The sequence below is a fragment of the Oncorhynchus clarkii genome, chromosome 5 (genome assembly GCF_045791955.1).
Source record: "Oncorhynchus clarkii lewisi isolate Uvic-CL-2024 chromosome 5, UVic_Ocla_1.0, whole genome shotgun sequence".
In the NCBI taxonomy this organism is placed as follows: Eukaryota; Metazoa; Chordata; class Actinopteri; order Salmoniformes; family Salmonidae; genus Oncorhynchus; species Oncorhynchus clarkii.
Window position 1 is genome coordinate 4365133 of NC_092151.1, and position 20000 is coordinate 4385132.

At 47.2% G+C, this 20000-nt stretch overlaps 1 protein-coding gene across 1 annotated transcript in view; it reads left to right on the forward strand.

Moving 5' to 3' along the window:
- Positions 1-20000, forward strand: part of LOC139409827 (netrin receptor DCC-like) — a 567888-nt gene that overhangs the window by 387453 nt on the left and 160435 nt on the right. Inside the window, exon 12 of the mRNA XM_071155214.1 lies at positions 11994-12132. Within this exon, the coding sequence (XP_071011315.1) occupies positions 11994-12132 (139 nt within the window). The remainder of the gene's footprint in view (positions 1-11993; positions 12133-20000) is intronic.

Genomic DNA, 20000 nt, shown 5'->3' on the forward strand with positions numbered 1-20000 from the left:
CCAACAGGACGGGTAGCCTATCCCTCCCCCAACAGGACGGGTAGCCTATCCCTCCCCCAACAGGACGGGTAGCCTATCCCTCCCCCAACAGGACGGGTAGCCTATCCCTCCCCCAACAGGACGGGTAGCCTATCCCTCCCCCAACAGGACGGGTAGCCTATCCCTCCCCCAACAGGACGGGTAGCCTATCCCTCCCCCAACAGGACGGGTAGCCTACTCTGATTTTATATTTTTTACATTTTGTCAGGAAATGCAGCTCTGTCTCGGGTTCTCCTGCTGTGCAGTGGTTGTACAGCCTTTCCTCTACAGGGAGCCAGGTTCTCCTGCTGTGCAGTGGTTGCACAGCCTTTCCTCTACAGGGAGCCAGGTTCTCCTGCTGTGCAGTGGTTGCACAGCCTTTCCTCTACAGGGAGCCAGGTTTTCCTGTGTCTACCCTTCTAATTGGCAAGGCTGTGCTCACTGAGCCTGTACTTTGTCAAGGTTTTTCTAAGGTTTTGCTCAGTAACCATGGTAAAATATTTAGCCACGGTGTACTGACGAAGTAGGGCCAGATAGCACTACATTTTGCTCTGTTTGTGCTTGTGTTTCCCAATAAGAAATGTAGTTTTGTTTTGACTGTGTTGTAATTTGGTTTATTCTGATTGATTGGATGTTCTGGTCCTGAGGCTTCAGTGTGTTAGTAGATCAGGTTAGTGAACTCGGCCCCAGGACCGGCTGGATGAGGGGACTCTTTTCTTTGCTCAGCTCTTGGCATTTCAGGGCTTGGTAATGATATGAGAGGGGGTCACTGTATTTTAGATGTTTCCAAAACTTAATTGCTCTTTTTTGAGTTTTTATTATTAGTGGATATTGGCCTAATTCTGCCCTGCATGCATTGTTTGTAGTTTTCCTCTGGACATGTAGGATAATCTTACAGAACTCTGCATGCAGTGTTTCAGTGGGGTGTTTGTCCCATTTGATGAAATCTTGTTTTGCAAGTGGACCCCGCTGGACCTCGCTGCCATAAAGTGCAATTGGTTCAATGACACATTCAATTAGTTTTAGCCACATTGTAATAGGTATTTCAATTTGAATTTTCTTTTTAATGGCGCAGAATGCCCTGCGTACTTTTAACCTCAGTAATTGTAGTGTGTGTAGTACTCTATATATTTTGTACCAGTTGTGAACTTTGGTCTAATTCCCTGAGATCTGGATCTTCTCTGGAAAATCATTATTTTAGTATTTTTGGGGTTTACTGCCAGGGCCCATGTCTGTCAGTACTGCTCTAGCAGGTCCAGGCTCTGCTGTAGGCCATGTGCTGTGGGTGACAGCAGGCATAGGTCATCTGCGAAGAGTAGGCATTTAACCTCTGAATTGTGGAGACTAACACCAGGGGCTGAGGACCTCTCTTTCCCTCTCTCTTTCTCATTCTCTTTTTGCATGCTGGGAGTGTTTGGTGCATGCTGGGAATTGATTGAGTGAGTTAGATCGCCTCTGTGTTTTCTTTCTTTGTGATTTTCCTTTTTCTTTTTTGGTAGTAGAATTAGGTATATTGTATTTCTTGTTGGAATTGCCCTGGATTTGGTTGGGATGTCGACCCACATGGGCACGCCGTCCCTGTCACGTCGGCACGGCTTCAGGTGTGTTACTGAAGCTACACACCTACAGTACACACGCCGTAGGAGAGACGGTAGGCTTTGAAAATGTTGCTTATGTGTCGCAGATTGATAAAGCAGTGGTGCTATTTCTTAAAGGAGAGTGTCTGGTTGATCAGATGGTTGAGCATGGTGTATTTCTTAAAGAAGAGTGTCTGGTTGATCAGATGGTTGAGCATGGTGTACTTCTTAAAGAAGAGTGTCTGGTTGATCGTATGGTTGATCATGGTGTACTTCTTAAAGAAGAGTGTCTGGTTGATCGGAGGGTTGAGCATGGTGTACTTCTTAAAGAAGAGTGTCTTGTTGATCGGATGGTTGAGCATGGTGTATTTCTTAAAGAAGAGTGTCTGGTTGATCGTATGGTTGAGCATGGTGTACTTCTTAAAGAAGAGTGTCTGGTAGATCGTATGGTTGAGCATGGTGTACTTCTTAAAGAAGAGTGTCTTGTTGATCGGAGGGTTGAGCATGGTGTACTTCTTAAAGAAGAGTGTCTGGTTGATCGTATGGTTGAGCATGGTGTACTTCTTAAAGAAGAGTGTCTGGTTGATCGTATGGTTGAGCATGGTGTACTTCTTAAAGAAGAGTGTCTTGTTGATCGCATGGTTGAGCATGGTGTACTTCTTAAAGAAGAGTGTCTTGTAGATCGTATGGTTGAGCATGGTGTACTTCTTAAAGAAGAGTGTCTTGTTGATCGTATGGTTGAGCATGGTGTACTTCTTAAAGAAGAGTGTCTGGTTGATCGGAGGGTTGAGCATGGTGTACTTCTTAAAGAAGAGTGTCTTGTTGATCGGAGGGTTGAGCATGGTGTACTTCTTAAAGAAGAGGGTCTTGTTGATCGGAGGGTTGAGCATGGTGTACTTCTTAAAGAAGAGTGTCTGGTAGATCAGATGGTTGAGCATGGTGTACTTCTTAAAGAAGAGTGTCTTGTAGATCGTATGGTTGAGCATGGTGTACTTCTTAAAGAAGAATGTCTTGTTGATCGTATGGTTGAGCATGGTGTACTTCTTAAAGAAGAGTGTCTTGTAGATCGCATGGTTGAGCATGGTGTACTTCTTAAAGGAGAGTGTCTTGTTGATCGTATGGTTGAGCATGGTGTACTTCTTAAAGAAGAGTGTCTGGTAGATGGGATGGTTGTTCATGGTGTACTTCTTAAAGAAGAGTGTCTGGTTGATCGCATGGTTGAGCATGGTGTACTTCTTAAAGAAGAGTGTCTTGTAGATCGTATGGTTGAGCATGGTGTACTTCTTAAAGAAGAGTGTCTTGTAGATCGTATGGTTGAGCATGGTGTACTTCTTAAAGAAGAGTGTCTTGTTGATCGCATGGTTGAGCATGGTGTACTTCTTAAAGAAGAGTGTCTTGTAGATCGTATGGTTGAGCATGAATTTGAACGTACCTCCGTTTATTCCAAATCAGCTGCGCGAGTTATTGCAGTTTGGGAAGTTTTCAAGTTCAATTAAGACTGTCCTGCTGGGTTGCAAACACCCGGCTCTGAAACAAGTTATGTCATTTCAAACACCCGGCTCTGAAACAAGTTATGTCATTTCAAACACCCGGCTCTGAAACAAGTTATGTCATTTCAAACACCCGGCTCTGAAACAAGTTATGTCATTTCAAACACCCTGCTTTGAAACAGGTTACACCCAGCTCTGAGGCTAATGAGGTGGACTTCTACAGGAGACATAGTGATGAGGATAATGAGGTGGACTTCTACAGGAGATACATAGTGATGAGGCTAATGAGGTTGACTTCTACAGGAGATGCATAGTGATGAGGCTAATGAGGTGGACTTCTACAGGAGACATAGTGATGAGGTGGACTTCTACAGGAGACATAGTGATGAGGATAATGAGGTGGACTTCTACAGGAGATGCATAGTGATGAGGCTAATGAGGTGGACTTCTACAGGAGACCCAGTGATGAGGATAATGAGGTGGACTTCTACAGGAGATACATAGTGATGAGGCTAATGAGGTTGACTTCTACAGGAGATACATAGTGATGAGGCTAATGAGGTTGACTTATACAGGAGATACATAGTGATGAGGCTAATGAGGTGGACTTCTACAGGAGACCCTGTGATGAGGATAATGAGGTGGACTTCTACAGGAGATACATAGTGATGAGGCTAATGAGGTTGACTTCTACAGGAGATACATAGTGATGAGGCTAATGAGGTTGACTTCTACAGGAGACACAGTGATGAGACTAATGAGGTTGACTTCTACAGGAGATACATAGTGATGAGGATAATGAGGTTGACTGGGGTATGTGGTGGGAGGGGCAGCATATACTCAGTCATGGTACTAATTTCCTCAGGCTTAGGGGTGACTGTGGTATCTACAACAGAGATTGTCAAGGGTCAGGTTTTATTGATCAAGGCGGATGTTATGTTTTCAAACAAACATTTGTTATTGTATTTATCCTTCTAATGAGGGTACAGAGCGTATTTCTGTGTTTGATTAACTAAAGGAAACCTTAAGACAGTGTGACCAAGAGGGGGTGTATGGTTTTAGGGGGGACTGGAACTGTACAGTGGATTTTACTGTTGACCACACTGCTGAAGAACCTCACCTGCGATCAGCAATTTGTCTGTCTGGTCTATTAACTGAGTTTAAATTATTTATTTATTTAACCTTTTATTTAACTAGACAAGTCAGTTAAGAACAAATTCTTATTTACAATGACGGCCTACCTGGGAACAGTCGGTTAACTGCCTTGTTCAGGGGCAGAACGACAGACCTGGGAACAGGACATCAAATATATTGAATTGAAGTTGCTCACTCAGAACGACCCCGGACTAGTCATGAACTTACAGGACAAGAGACATGAACTGAGGTCGTTTCTACATGAAAGAGTGACGGGTATCTTGATTAGGTCTTGTTTTGCTTCCCTCAACGATATGGACGATCCTATCGCTGTTTTTTTAACCACTAGGACAGTGGACATTGCAATGCAAACAGACGGTATGCCTTCGTCTCCCTGGTGGGAAGGTGACCACGGATGACGGTGAGATGCGCCAACATGCCGTGGATTTCTACTCTGCCCTCTATAAGGCGGAGGATTGTGATCCTCTGTGTACTGAATAGTTGTTACATGGACTTCCTCAATTGGGCCCTGAGCAGAGAGCTGCTTTTGGACTCTGACATTACTCCGCAGGAGCTGTCCACAGCAGTTATACAGCTCTCAACAGGCCGAGCCCCTGGCATCGATGGTTTACCATCTGAGTTTTATAACAGCACTTTTGGGGGTCTATTGGGGAGGATTTGTATGAAGTGGTGTGTGAATCTTTTCTCTTCCTGTATCCTGTCAACGTGCGGTGCTTTCACTGTTGCCAAAAATGAGGGATTTGGCTCTTTAAATAAAACTGCCGTCCTGTTGCAATGCCTGCAGAATATAAAACTATATCTAAGTGTCTCTCAAACAGGTATATAGAATATCTGGGGCTGTTGGTCCACAAGGACCAGTCTGACTCTAATAAGAGATGTTTTAGACATTTGTAAACTGTCTGATGTAAATGTGGGTTTACTTTCTTTGGATCAGGAGAAGGCCTTTAACCGTGTGGACCACCAGTACTTGTTCAAAACAATGAAAGCCTTTGGGTTTGGGGATGTTTGTTTGGTCTTGGATGAGTTTACTGTACTGGGGCCTCGTGTATGGTGAAGGTGGGGGGTGGTTTGAGTTGCCCCATCCCCGTCCGAAGGGGTATTAGGCAGGGATGCCCAATATCAGGACAGTTATATTGGCAAATGAACCAATGGTTTGTTTTTTAAGAGCGAGGCTTACTGGTTTCTCTGTACCAGGAGTAATGAAGGGTCCCAAGATAGCACTGTCTGCGTATGCAGATGACGTGATAGTTTTTATTGCAGGGGGTGAGGATGTTAAGGTTCTCAAACGCTTTAAAGGTGTATGAGGGGGCCTCCTCAGCTAGAGTCAACTGGGGAAACCTCTGTGGGCATGTCAGCTTCAGATAGGGTCAACTCCACGGTTACCAGGAGGGCTTCAGACGGGGTCAACTCCACGGTTACCAGGGGTCTTCAGATAGGGTCCTCTCTATGGTTACCAGTTCAGCTTCAGATAGGGTCCTCTCCACGGTTACCAGGGGGGCTTCAGACGGGGTCCACTCCACGGTTACCAGGGGGGCTTCAGACGGGGTCAACTCCACGGTTACCAGGTCAGCTTTAGATAGGGTCCACTCCACGGTTACCAGGGGGGCTTCAGACGGGGTCAACTCCACGGTTACCAGGGGTCTTCAGATAGGGTCCTCTCCATGGTTACCAGGGGGGCTTCAGACGGGGTCAACTCCACGGTTACCAGGGGTCTTCAGATAGGGTCCTCTCCATGGTTACCAGGGGGGCTTCAGACGGGGTCAACTCCACGGTTACCAGGGGTCTTCAGATAGGGTCCTCTCCATGGTTACCAGGGGGGCTTCAGACGGGGTCAACTCTACGGTTACCAGGGGTCTTCAGATAGGTTCCTCTCCATGGTTACCAGGGGGCTTCAGACGGGGTCAACTCCACGGTTACCAGGGGTCTTCGGATAGGGTCCTCTCCATGGTTACCAGGTCAGTTTCAGATAGGGTCCTCTCCAAGGTTACCAGGGGGCTTCAGATAGGGTCCTCTCCATGGTTACCAGGTTCAGCTTCAGAAAGGGTCCTCTCCATGGTTACCAGGTCAGCTCAGATAGGGTCCTCTCCATGGTTACCAGGGGGGCTTCAGACGGGGTCCACTCCATGGTTACCAGGGGGGCTTCAGACGGGGTCAACTCCACGGTTACCAGGTCAGCTTCAGATAGGGTCCACTCCACGGTTACCAGGGGGGCTTCAGACGGGGTCAACTCCACGGTTACCAGGGGTCTTCAGATAGGGTCCACTCCACGGTTACCAGGGGTCTTAAGATAGGGTCCTCTCCATGGTTACCAAGTCAGCTTCAGATAGGGTCCTCTCCATGGTTACTAGATTCAACTTCATATAGGGTTATCTCCATGGTTACCAGGGGGGCTTCAGATAGAGTCCTCTCCATGGTTACCAGGTTCAGCTTCAGATAGGGTCCTTTCCACAGTTACCAGGGGTCTTCAGATAGGGTCCTCTCCACGGTTACCAGGGGGTCTTCAGATAGGGTCCACTCCACGGTAACCAGGTCAGCTTCATATAGAGTTCTCTCCACGGTTACCAGGGGGGCTTCAGATAGGGTCCACTCCACGGTTACCAGGGGGGCTTCAGATAGGGTCCTCTCCACGGTTACCAGGGGGGCATGAGATAGGGTCCTCTCCACAGTTACCAGGTCAGCTTCATATAGGGTTCTCTCCACGGTTACCAGGGGGGCTTCAGATAGGGTCCTCTCTATGGTTACCAGGTCAGCTTCAGATAGGGTCCTCTCCACGGTTACCAGGGGGCTTCAGTGGGGTAGAGATGGGATGGGGGGGTTTTCTTGGAGAGACTCTGGGGGGTTTTATTGGCTCCGATGTCTTTTTAAAAAATGACTGGGAGGGTGTCATGGAGAAGGTGTGTGCAGATTGTCTAGGTGTAAATGAGTGCTACCCCAGCTGTCTCATAGAGGAAGTGTGCTGGTAGCTAATAACCCAGCCATCTCTACCCTGTGGCTCAGACTAATGATTGTACAGCCGTCTGATACAAAAGCTTCAGAGGACTCTTGTCAATTTCTTCTGGTCTGGACAATACTGGATTAAAGCTGCAACCCTGTACCTGCCACTGCACGAGGGTGGGCGAGGGCTGGTGGACATTTCTTCTAGGATCATGGCTTTCCGGCTTCAAGGAGCCCAGAGACTGTTGTACAGTGATGGTTCTAGCAGCCCAGAGACTGTTGTAGAGTGATGGTTCTAGCAGCCCAGAGACTGTTGTACAGTGACGGTTCTAGCAGCCCAGAGGCTGTTGTACAGTGACGGTTCTAGCAGCCCAGAGACTGTTGTACAGTGATGGTTCTAGCAGCCCAGAGACTGTTGTACTGTGATGGTTCTAGCAGCCCAGAGACTATTGTACAGTGATGGTTCTAGCAGCCCAGCGACTGTTGTAGAGTGATGGTTCTAGCAGCCTAGAGACTGTTGTACAGTGATGGTTCTAGCAGCCCAGAGACAGTTGTACTGTGATGGTTCTAGCAGCCCAGAGACTGTTGTACTGTGATGGTTCTAGCAGCCCAGAGACTGTTGTACAGTGATGGTTCTAGCAGCCCAGAGACTGTTGTACTGTGATGGTTCTAGCAGCCCAGAGACTGTTGTACAGTGATGGTTCTAGCAGCCCAGAGACTGTTGTGCTGTGACTGTTCTAGCAGCCCAGAGACTGTTGTAGAGTGATGGCTCTAGCAGCCCAGAGACTGTTGTACAGTGACTGTTCTAGCAGCCCAGAGACTGTTGTACTTTGACGGTTCTAGCAGCCCAGAGACTGTTGTACTTTGACAGTTCTAGCAGCCCAGAGACTGTTGTACAGTGATGGTTCTAGCAGCCCAGAGACTGTTGTACAGTGACTGTTCTAGCAGCCCAGAGACTGTTGTACAGTGACTGTTCTAGCAGCCCAGAGACTGTTGTAGCGTGATGGTTCCAGCAGCCCAGAAACTGTTGTACAATGATGGTTCTAGCAGTCCAGAGACTGTTGTACAGTGATGGTTCTAGCAGCCCAGAGACTGTTGTACTTTGACGGTTCTAGCATCCCAGAGACTGTTGTACTTTGACAGTTCTAGCAGCCCAGAGACTGTTGTACTTTGACGGTTCTAGCAGCCAAAAGACTGTTGTACAGTGATGGTTCTAGCAGCCCAGAGACTGTTGTACAGTGACTGTTCTAGCAGCCCAGATACTGTTGTACAGTGACTGTTCTAGCAGCCCAGAGACTGTTGTAGAGTGATGGTTCTAGCAGCCCAGAGACTGTTGTACAGTGATGGTTCTAGCAGTCCAGAGACTGTTGTACAGTGATGGTTCTTGCAGCCCAGAGACTGTTGTACTGTGATGGTTCTAGCAGCCCAGAGACTGTTGTACAGTGATGGTTCTAGCAGCCCAGAGACTATTGTGCTGTGACTGTTCTAGCAGCCCAGAGACTGTTGTAGAGTGATGGCTCTAGCAGCCCAGAGACTGTTGTACTTTGACAGTTCTAGCAGCCCAGAGACTGTTGTACTTTGACGGTTCTAGCAGCCCAGAGACTGTTGTACAGTGATGGTTCTAGCAGCCCAGAGACTGTTGTACAGTGACTGTTCTAGCAGCCCAGAGACTGTTGTACAGTGACTGTTCTAGCAGCCCAGAGACTGTTGTAGCGTGATGGTTCCAGCAGCCCAGAGACTGTTGTACAATGATGGTTCTAGCAGTCCAGAGACTGTTGTACAGTGATGGTTCTAGCAGCCCAGAGACTGTTGTACTTTGACGGTTCTAGCATCCCAGAGACTGTTGTACTTTGACAGTTCTAGCAGCCCAGAGACTGTTGTACTTTGACGGTTCTAGCAGCCCAGAGACTGTTGTACAGTGATGGTTCTAGCAGCCCAGAGACTGTTGTACAGTGACTGTTCTAGCAGCCCAGATACTGTTGTACAGTGACTGTTCTAGCAGCCCAGAGACTGTTGTAGAGTGATGGTTCTAGCAGCCCAGAGACTGTTGTACAGTGATGGTTCTAGCAGTCCAGAGACTGTTGTACAGTGATGGTTCTTGCAGCCCAGAGACTGTTGTACTGTGATGGTTCTAGCAGCCCAGAGACTGTTGTACAGTGATGGTTCTAGCAGCCCAGAGACTATTGTACAGTGATGGTTCTGGCAGCCCAGAGACTGTTGTAGAGTGATGGTTCTAGCAGCCCAGAGACTGTTGTGCTGTGACTGTTCTAGCAGCCCAGAGACTGTTGTGCTGTGACTGTTCTAGCAGCCCAGAGACTGTTGTAGAGTGATGGTTCTAGCAGCCCAGAGACTGTTGTACAGTGACTGTTCTAGCAGCCCAGAGACTGTTGTACAGTGACACTTTAAATGGGTCGACACAGCCTACACAGTGATGAGGAGAGCGGGCTGTTTGGGCTTCGACAAGCCCCTGTTCCTCTTAAAGCTAGAGGGGGGTGATGTGTCTGACCTGACTCCATTCCATGAGTCTGTTATGCAGGCGTGGAGAGTTTTCAATATATCCCGTAAGACCTGCACCTTTGAATTGCTTCTTTTTTACAACACTGCCACCCAGTCCCATGCTCTGGGTTCAGCCAGCCTACGTTCATTCCTGTTAGTGTACCAGGCTGGGTCATCTGATGCGGAGCAGGAGCAGATCGTTGGAGGAGCTGGGAGAAAGAGCGGGGAACCGATTATCTCGCCTACTGAGGAAGGTCGTCTCCGAGGTCTGTGATTCCTTGCCAGTACTTCATCGGCAGTATGTGACTGATACTTCCAATTCCTATTGACGGCGGGTCTGGATGATGTGTTGAATGTTAGTGCTGCAGTGGTGGGGGGGGCGGGGGGATCATTAGAGGAGGATGGAGGGTCTGATGATGTGTTGAATGTTAGTGCTGTGGTGGGGGGGGCATTAGAGGAGGATGGAGGGTCTGATGATGTGTTGTCTGTGCTGAATGTTAGTGCTGCAGTGGGGGGGGGGGGGGGATCATTAGAGGAGGATGGAGGGTCTGGATGATGTGTTGATTGTTAGTGCTGCAGCGGGGGCATTAGAGGAGGATGTGGGGATGCTGCTTTCCTTCCATACCCCGGAGCTGGGGAAGTTCAAGGAGATGGGGGAGTTGAAGGAGCTGGGGGAGTTCAAGAAGCTGTTGGATTTCAAGGAGCTGGGAGAGTTCAAGGAGCTGGGGGAGATCAAGGAGCTGGGGGAGTTCAAGGAGATGGGGTAGTTCAAGGAGCTGGAGGAGTTCAGGGAGCTGGGGGAGTTCAAGGAGCTGGGGGAGATCAAGGAGCTGGGGGAGTTCAAGGAGATGGGGGAGATCAAGGAGCTGGGGGATATCAAGGAGCTGGGGGAGTTCAAGGTGCTGGGGGATATCAAGGAGATGGGGAAGTTCAAGGAGATGGGGGAGATCAAGGAGCTGGGGGAGTTCAAGGAGATGGGGGAGTTCAAGGAGCTGGGGGAGATCAAGGAGATGGGGGAGTTCAAGGAGCTGGGGGAGTTCAAGGCTCTGGGGGAGATCAAGGAGATGGGGGAGATCAGGGCTCTGGGGGAGATCGGGGGTGTTTGGTCCAGGTGCCTCCCCAAAAGGCTGTTGGCGATCTTTATATAAACTGCCTATTGATAAGAGGACAGATGACCTCCAATGGAGGATAATACATGGAGCTATAGCCACCAACATGCATCTGGTACACCTGGACCCTACTGTTGGGGAGGGGTGTCCATTCTGCATCTGGTACACCTGGACCCTACTGTTGTGGAGGGGTGTCCATTCTGTGCTGAGTCTGAATCTCTGGCACATCTGTTCTGACAGTGTCCCAGGTTGGTTGGGATGATTGACCTGATCACTACTTGGTTCTCAGCTCTGGGAGAGGTTTTCTCTTCCCAACTGTTTATATTTGGGCTAAAGTACAGGTTTAGTCGAAGGGGTGTAGTTCTCTTAACTTTGTGTCAGGGGGCAGCTAAATTAGTAATATGGAAGACACAAAAGAATGGTGTTCGGGGACAGGGGTCGGTGGACGTGGTGGTGGACGTGGTGGCATGCTGGAGGGGATGTTGACAGTGAGACTGAGGGATGAGTTTGCCTATTACAAAATTGTTAATAACATTGGAATGTTTATGATTATATGTGGTATTCAGAGGCTGTTGTGTTTAGTTACTGTGGAGGAAGATTTGGTGTTGTGTTGATGTTTAACCATGTATTTGTTTGTTTGAGTGTTTATTGTGTTTATTGTGTTTGTGGGTTCAGATCCAATAAAGTTTTTTTTAATCTCTCTCTCTCTCTCTCTCTCTCTCTCTCTCTCTCTCTCTCTCTCTCTCTCTCTCTCTCTCTCTCTCTCTCTCTCTATGCTCTCTCTCTCTTCTCTCTCTCTACGCTCTCTCTCTCTACACTCTCTTTTCTCTCTCTCTCTCTACACTCTCTCTTTTCTCTCTCTCGCTACGCTCTCTCTCTCTCTTCTCCCTCTCTCTACTCTCTTTCTTCTCTCTAGTCTCCCTCTCTCTACTCTCTTTCTTCTCTCTAGTCTCTCTCTTTATCTCTCTTTCTTCTCTCTCTCTCTCTCTCTCTCTCTCTCTCTCTCTCTCTCTCTCTCTCTCTCTCTCTCTCTCTCTCTCTCTCTCTCTCTCTCTCTCTCTCTCTCTCTCTCTCTCTCTCTCTCTCTCTCTCTCTCTCTCTCTCTCTCTCTCTCTCTCTCTCTCTCTCTCTCTCTCTCTCTCTCTCTCTCTCTCTCTACTCTTTCTCTCTCTGGTTGAATAAGGCACATATCTCTCTGTCTCTTTCTGTTTCAGAGTGTGGAGGTGAACGGGCAGAGTTATAAGATGGAGGGGCTGAAGAAGTTCACAGAGTACTCGTTGCGTGTCTTGGCATTGAACCGCTATGGCCCTGGGGTCACCACAGAGGACATGAGCATCACCACGCTGTCTGATGGTACGTCAGAACTACACTCACTCTTATTGGTTCACTGTGTGAAACACTCAATCTTATTGGTTCACTGTGTATAGCACCTTCTCCTACTGGTTCACTGTGTGTAACACCTTCTCTTATTGGTTCACTGTGTTAAACACCTTCTCTTATTGGTTCATTGATTGAACTACACTGACTCTTATTGGTTCATTTGATTTGAACTATTATCAGGTATGGGCAAAAATGTCAAAATAAAATTATAATATAGACATATGAAGTACCGTAAATATCAATGTATCAAAAATAAACTACAAAGTACTTGTGTTTTTGTAATGTATTTAACTAAAATATATTTTCAAGTAGTGGGCCTGAACAACAACAAAATGATCAGTAAGGTCACAAAACTGTTTTACTGCTTTGACTGTGAGATGTTGTTGTTTATCTGCCCTAGTTGAGCAAGTCACTCAGGATAAGCCTTGCTAAATGACCAAAATGTTCCTGTTCATTAGGACACTCAACGGAAAAAAACATTGAAAAAACAAATGTTTGAAACCATTCTACGACAGCCAAACGTTTCTTATTGACTCCAGGTAGACCCTCACTGTTTCAGTCTGGCTTGTTTCTTCTCATTTCGGTGCCAAATGAACAGACCCCTTGCGGGGAATTGGTTTAACGTGTGTTTACTGAAAGTCTGTGTCTTTCATGCTTTTCACTTCTGATTGCAGTGAGATAAACAGCTACATAATGAATTAAACTTAATCAAGAATTCATTAAATGGTTTATCCTCTATTACTAAATGTCTCATTGCATTTGACACACATGAGTTACTTGCATGTCACCAGTCAATGTGTTTGAGTACCAAACGGCACCCTATTCCCCTATATAGTACACTACATTTGACCAGACCTTAAGGTGGGAGAATAGAGAATAAGGGGGCCATTTTTTTTTTTTTGGGACACATTCAGTGTATGAATTTTGCACACTTTATTTTCTCGTTAATCAATTTCTGGCTGTGTCAGTCAACTCTGCCAACCCACATGGATCCACGTTGGAATAGTCTGATTACCTGCTCCAGCGCTCTTTAGGAATCAACAGGATATGTGCCAAATGCTATGCCCTATTCCCTACATTTGACCAGGGCCCCATAGTGCTTTGTTCAAAAGTAGTGCACTATGTAGGGAATAGGATGGCCACTCGGGACACTTTCACAGACAGTCTCATCAAACTCGCAGATTAAATGAGTCCCGAAGACATTCCCCTGGGACAGCGTGAAATACTCTTGTTCCATTGGCTGCTTCCCTGTGAACATTTCCTACAGTAAACTACATTAACTGTATAAAGGGGACGTATTTCCCAACCTTCATCCTCCTAAACACAGACTACCTACCTGTAGAGGCGTTGTACTCCAGACTACCTACCTGTAGAGGGGTTGTACTCCAGACTACCTACCTGTAGAGGGGTTGTACTCCCCAGGAACAGACTACCTACCTGTAGAGGGGTTGTACTCCCCAGGAACAGACTACCTACCTGTAGAGGGGTTGTACTCCAGACTACCTACCTGTAGAGGGGTTGTACTCCAGACGACCTACCTGTAGAGAGGTTGTACTCCAGACTACCTACCTGTAGAGGGGTTGTACTCCAGACTACCTACCTGTAGAGGGGTTGTACTCCAGACTACCTACCTGTAGAAGCGAGGCGGCCCCTCTACAGGTAGGTTGTCTGGAGTACAACCCCTCTGCACTAGCAATAGGCGCCGACAGAGATGGCCGCCTCGCTTCGCGTTCCTAGGAAATTATGCAGTGTTTTGTTTTTTTACGTGTTATTTCTTACATTAATACCCCAGTTCATCTTAGGTTTCATTACATACAGTCGAGAAGAACTACTGAATATAAGATCAGCGTCAACTCACCATCAGTACGACCAAGAATATGTTTTTCGCGACGCGGATCCTGTGTTCTGTCTTTCACCCAGGACAACGGAATGGATTCCATGCAGCGACCCAAAAAAACGACTCCGAAAAAGAGGGAAACGAGGCGGTCTTCTGGTCAGACTCCGGAGACGGGCACATCGTGCACCACTCCCTAGCATTCTTCTCGCCAATGTCCAGTCTCTTGACAACAAGGTTGATGAAATCCGAGCAAGGGTAGCATTCCAGAGGGACATTAGAGACTGTAACGTTCTTTGCTTCACGGAAACATGGCTCACTGGAGAGACGCTATCGGAGGCGGTGCAGCCAGCGGGTTTCTCCACGCATCGCGCCGACAGAAACAAACATCTTTCTGGTAAGAAGAGGGGCGGGGCGTATGCCTTATGGCTAACAAGACATGGTGTGATGAAAGAAACATACAGGAACTCAAATCCTTCTGTTCACCTGATTTAGAATTCCTCACAATCAAATGTAGACCGCATTATCTACCAAGAGAATTCTCTTCGATTAAAATCACAGCCGTATATATCCCCCCCAAGCAGACACATCGATGGCTCTGAACAAACTTTATTTGACTCTTTGCAAACTGGAATCCATTTATCCGGAGGCTGCATTCATTGTAGCTGGGGATTTTAACAAAGCTAATCTGAAAACAAGACTCCCTAAATTTTATCAGCATATCGATTGCGCAACCAGGGGTGGAAAGACCTTGGATCATTGTTACTCTAACTTCCGCAACGCATATAAGGCCCTGCCCCGCCCTCCTTTCGGAAAAGCTGACCACGACTCCATTTTGTTGATCCCTGCCTACAGACAGAAACTAAAACAAGAGGCTCCCACGCTGAGGTCTGTCCAACGCTGGTCCGACCAAGCTGACTCCACACTCCAAGACTGCTTCCATCACGTGGACTGGGACATGTTTCGTATTGCATCAGATAACAATATTGACGAATACGCTGATTCGGTGTGTGAGTTCATTAGAACGTGCGTTGAAGATGTCGTTCCCATAGCAACGATTCAAACATTCCCTAACCAGAAACCGTGGATTGATGGCAGCATTCGCGTGAAACTGAAAGCGCGAACCACTGCTTTTAATCAGGGCAAGGTGACTGGTAACATGACCGAATACAAACAGTGCAGCTATTCCCTATGCAAGGCTATCAAACAAGCTAAGCGTCAGTACAGAGACAAAGTAGAATCTCAATTCAACGGCTCAGACACAAGAGGCATGTGGCAGGGTCTACAGTCAATCACGGACTACAAGAAGAAATCCAGCCCAGTCACGGACCAGGATGTCCTGCTCCCAGGCAGACTAAATAACTTTTTTGCCCGCTTTGAGGACAATACAGTGCCACTGACACGGCCTGCAACGAAAACATGCAGACTCTCCTTCACTGCAGCCGAGGTGAGTAAGACATTTAAACGTGTTAACCCTCGCAAGGCTGCAGGCCCAGACGGCATCCCCAGCCGCGCCCTCAGAGCATGCGCAGACCAGCTGGCCGGTGTGTTTACGGACATATTCAATCAATCCCTATACCAGTCTGCTGTTCCCACATGCTTCAAGAGGGCCACCATTGTTCCTGTTCCCAAGAAAGCTAAGGTAACTGAGCTAAACGACAACCGCCCCGTAGCACTCACTTCCGTCATCATGAAGTGCTTTGAGAGACTAGTCAAGGACCATATCACCTCCACCCTACCCGACACCCTAGACCCACTCCAATTTGCTTACCGCCCAAATAGGTCCACAGACGATGCAATCTCAACCACACTGCACACTGCCCTAACCCATCTGGACAAGAGGAATACCTATGTGAGAATGCTGTTCATCGACTACAGCTCGCCATTCAACACCATAGTACCCTCCAAGCTCGTCATCAAGCTCGAGACCCTGGGTCTCGACCCCGCCCTGTGCAACTGGGTACTGGACTTCCTGACGGGCCGCCCCCAGGTGGTGAGGGTAGGCAAAAGCATCTCCACCCCGCTGATCCTCAACACTGGGGCCCCACAAGGGTGCGTTCTGAGCCCTCTCCTGTACTCCCTGTTCACCCACGACTGCGTGGCCGTGCACGCCTCCAACTCAATCATCAAGTTTGCGGACGACACAACAGTGGTAGGCTTGATTACCAACAACGACGAGACAGCCTACAGGGAGGAGGTGAGGGCCCTCGGAGTGTGGTGTCAGGAAAATAACCTCACACTCAACGTCAACAAAACTAAGGAGATGATTGTGGACTTCAGGAAACAGCAGAGGGAACACCCCCCTATCCACATCGATGGAACAGTAGTGGAGAGGGTAGCAAGTTTTAAGTTCCTCGGCATACACATCACAGACAAACTGAATTGGTCCACTCACACAGACAGCATCGTGAAGAAGGCGCAGCAGCGCCTCTTCAACCTCAGGAGGCTGAAGAAATTTGGTTTGTCACCAAAAGCACTCACAAACTTCTACAGATGCACAATCGAGAGCATCCTGGCGGGCTGTATCACCGCCTGGTACGGCAACTGCTCCGCCCACAACCGTAAGGCTCTCCAGAGGGTAGTGAGGTCTGCACAACGCATCACCGGGGGCAAACTACCTGCCCTCCAGGACACCTACACCACCCGATGTTACAGGAAGGCCATAAAGATCATCAAGGACATCAACCACCCGAGCCACTGCCTGTTCATCCCGCTATCATCCAGAAGGCGAGGTCAGTACAGGTGCATCAAAGCTGGGACAGAGAGACTGAAAAACAGCTTCTATATCAAGGCCATTAGACTGTTAAACAGCCACCACTAACATTGAGTGGCTGCTGCCAACACACTGACACTGACACTGACTCAACTCCAGCCACTTTAATAATGGGAATTGATGGGAAATTATGTAAATATATCACTAGCCACTTTAAACAATGCTACCTTATATAATGTTACTTACCCTACATTATTCATCTCATATGCATACGTACATTGCCTTGCGAAAATATTCGGCCCCCTTGAACTTTGTGACCTTTTGCCACATTTCAGGCTTCAAACATAAAGATATAAAACTGTATTTTTTTGTGAAGAATCAACAACAAGTGGGACACAATCATGAAGTGGAACGACATTTATTGGATATTTCAAACTTTTTTAACAAATCAAAAACTGAAAACGTGGGCGTGCAAAATTATTCAGCCCCTTTACTTTCAGTGCAGAAAACTCTCTCCAGAAGTTCAGTGAGTATCTCTGAATGATCCAATGTTGACCTAAATGACTAATGATGATAAATACAATCCACCTGTGTGTAATCAAGTCTCCGTATAAATGCACCTGCACTGTGATAGTCTCAGAGGTTCGTCAAAAGCGCAGAGAGCATCATGAAGAACAAGGAACACACCAGGCAGGTCCGAGATACTGTTGTGAAGAAGTTTAAAGCCGGATTTGGATACAAAAAGATTTCCCAAGCTTTAAACATCCCAAGGAGCACTGTGCAAGCGATAATATTGAAATGGAAGGAGTATCAGACCACTGCAAATCTACCAAGACCTGGCCGTCCCTCTAAACTTTCAGCTCATACAAGGAGAAGACTGATCAGGGATGCAGCCAAGAGGCCCATGATCACTCTGGATGAACTGCAGAGATCTACAGCTGAGGTGGGAGACTCTGTCCATAGGACAACAATCAGTCATATATTGCACATATCTGGCCTTTTTGGAAGAGTGGCAAGAAGAAAGCCATTTCTTAAAGATATCCATAAAAAGTGTTGTTTAAAGTTTGCCACAAGCCACCTGTGAGACACACCAAACATGTGGAAGAAGGTGCTCTGGTCAGATGAAACCAAAATTGAACTTTTTGGCAACAATGCAAAATGTTATGTTTGGCGTAAAAGCAACACAGCTGAACACACCATCCCCACTGTCAAACATGGTGGTGGCAGCATCATGGTTTGGGCCTGCTTTTCTTCAGCAGGGACAGGGAAGATGGTTAAAATTGATGGGAAGATGGATGGAGCCAAATACAGGACCATTCTGGAAGAAAACCTGATGGAGTCTGCAAAAGACCTGAGACTGGGACGGAGATTTGTCTTCCAACAAGACAATGATCCAAAACATAAAGCAAAATCTACAATGGAATGGTTCAAAAATAAACATATCCAGGTGTTAGAATGGCCAAGTCAAAGTCCAGACCTGAATCCAATCGAGAATCTGTGGAAAGAACTGAAAACTGCTGTTCACAAATGCTCTCCATCCAACCTCACTGAGCTCGAGCTGTTTTGCAAGGAGGAATGGGAAAAAGTTTCAGTCTCTCGATGTGCAAAACTGATAGAGACATACCCCAAGCGACTTACAGCTGTAATCGCAGCAAAAGGTGGCGCTACAAAGTATTAACTTAAGGGGGCTGAATAATTTTGCACGGACAATTTTTCAGTTTTTGATTTGTTAAAAAAGTTTTAAATATCCAATAAATGTCGTTCCACTTCATGATTGTGTCCCACTTGTTGTTGATTCTTCACAAAAAAATACAGTTTTATATCTTTATGTTTGAAGCCTGAAATGTGGCAAAAGGTCGCAAAGTTCAAGGGGGCCGAATACTTTCGCAAGGCACTGTATATACTGTACTCTACATCATCGACTGCATCCTTATGTAATACATGTATCACTAGCCACTTTAACTATGCCACTTTGTTTACATACTCACCTCATGTATATACTGTACTCGATACCATCTACTGTATCCTGCCTATGCTGCTCTGTACCATCACTCATTCATATATCCTTATGTACATATTCTTTATCCCCTTACACTGTGTATAAGACAGTAGTTTTGGAATTGTTAGTTAGATTACTTGTTGGTTATTTCTGCATTGTCGGAACTAGAAGCACAAGCATTTCGCTACACTCGCATTAACATCTGCTAACCATGTGTATGTGACAAATAAAATTTGATTTGATTTGATTTGATTTGATTTGTACTCCAGACTACCTACCTGTAGAGGGGTTGTACTCCAGACTACCTACCTGTAGAGGGGTTGTACTCCAGACTACCTACCTGTAGAGGGGTTGTACTCCAGACTACCTACCTGTAGAGGGGTTGTACTCCAGACTACCTACCTGTAGAGGGGTTGTACCCCAGACTACCTACCTGTAGAGGGGTTGTACTCCAGACTACCTACCTGTAGAGGGGCTGTACTCTCCAGGAACAGACTACCTACCTGTAGAGGGGTTGTACTCCAGACGACCTACCTGTAGAGGGGTTGTACTCCAGACTACCTACCTGTAGAGGGTTTGTACTCCAGACTACCTACCTGTAGAGGGGCTGTACTCTCCAGGAACAGACTACCTACCTGTAGAGGGGTTGTACTCCAGACTACCTACCTGTAGAGGGTTTGTACTCCAGACTACCTACCTGTAGAGGGGTTGTACTCCAGACTACCTACCTGTAGAGGGGCTGTACTCTCCAGGAACAGACTACCTACCTGTAGAGGGGTTGTACTCCAGACTACCTACCTGTAGAGGGTTTGTACTCCAGACTACCTACCTGTAGAGGGGTTGTACTCCAGACTACCTACCTGTAGAGGGTTTGTACTCCAGACTACCTACCTGTAGAGGGGTTGTACTCCAGACTACCTACCTGTAGAGGGGTTGTACTCCAGACTACCTACCTGTAGAGTTGTTGTACTCCAGACTACCTACCTGTAGAGGGGTTGTACTCCAGACTACCTACCTGTAGAGGGGTTGTACTCCAGACTACCTACCTGTAGAGGGGTTGTACTCCAGACTACCTACCTGTAGAGGGGTTGTACTCCAGACTACCTACCTGTAGAGGGGTTGTACTCCAGACTACCTACCTGTAGAGGGGTTGTACTCCCCAGGAACAGACTACCTACCTTTAGAGGGGTTGTACTCCCCAGGAACAGACGACCTACCTGTAGAGGGGTTGTACTCCAGACTACCTACCTGTAGAGGCGTTGTACTCCAGACTACCTACCTGTAGAGGCGTTGTA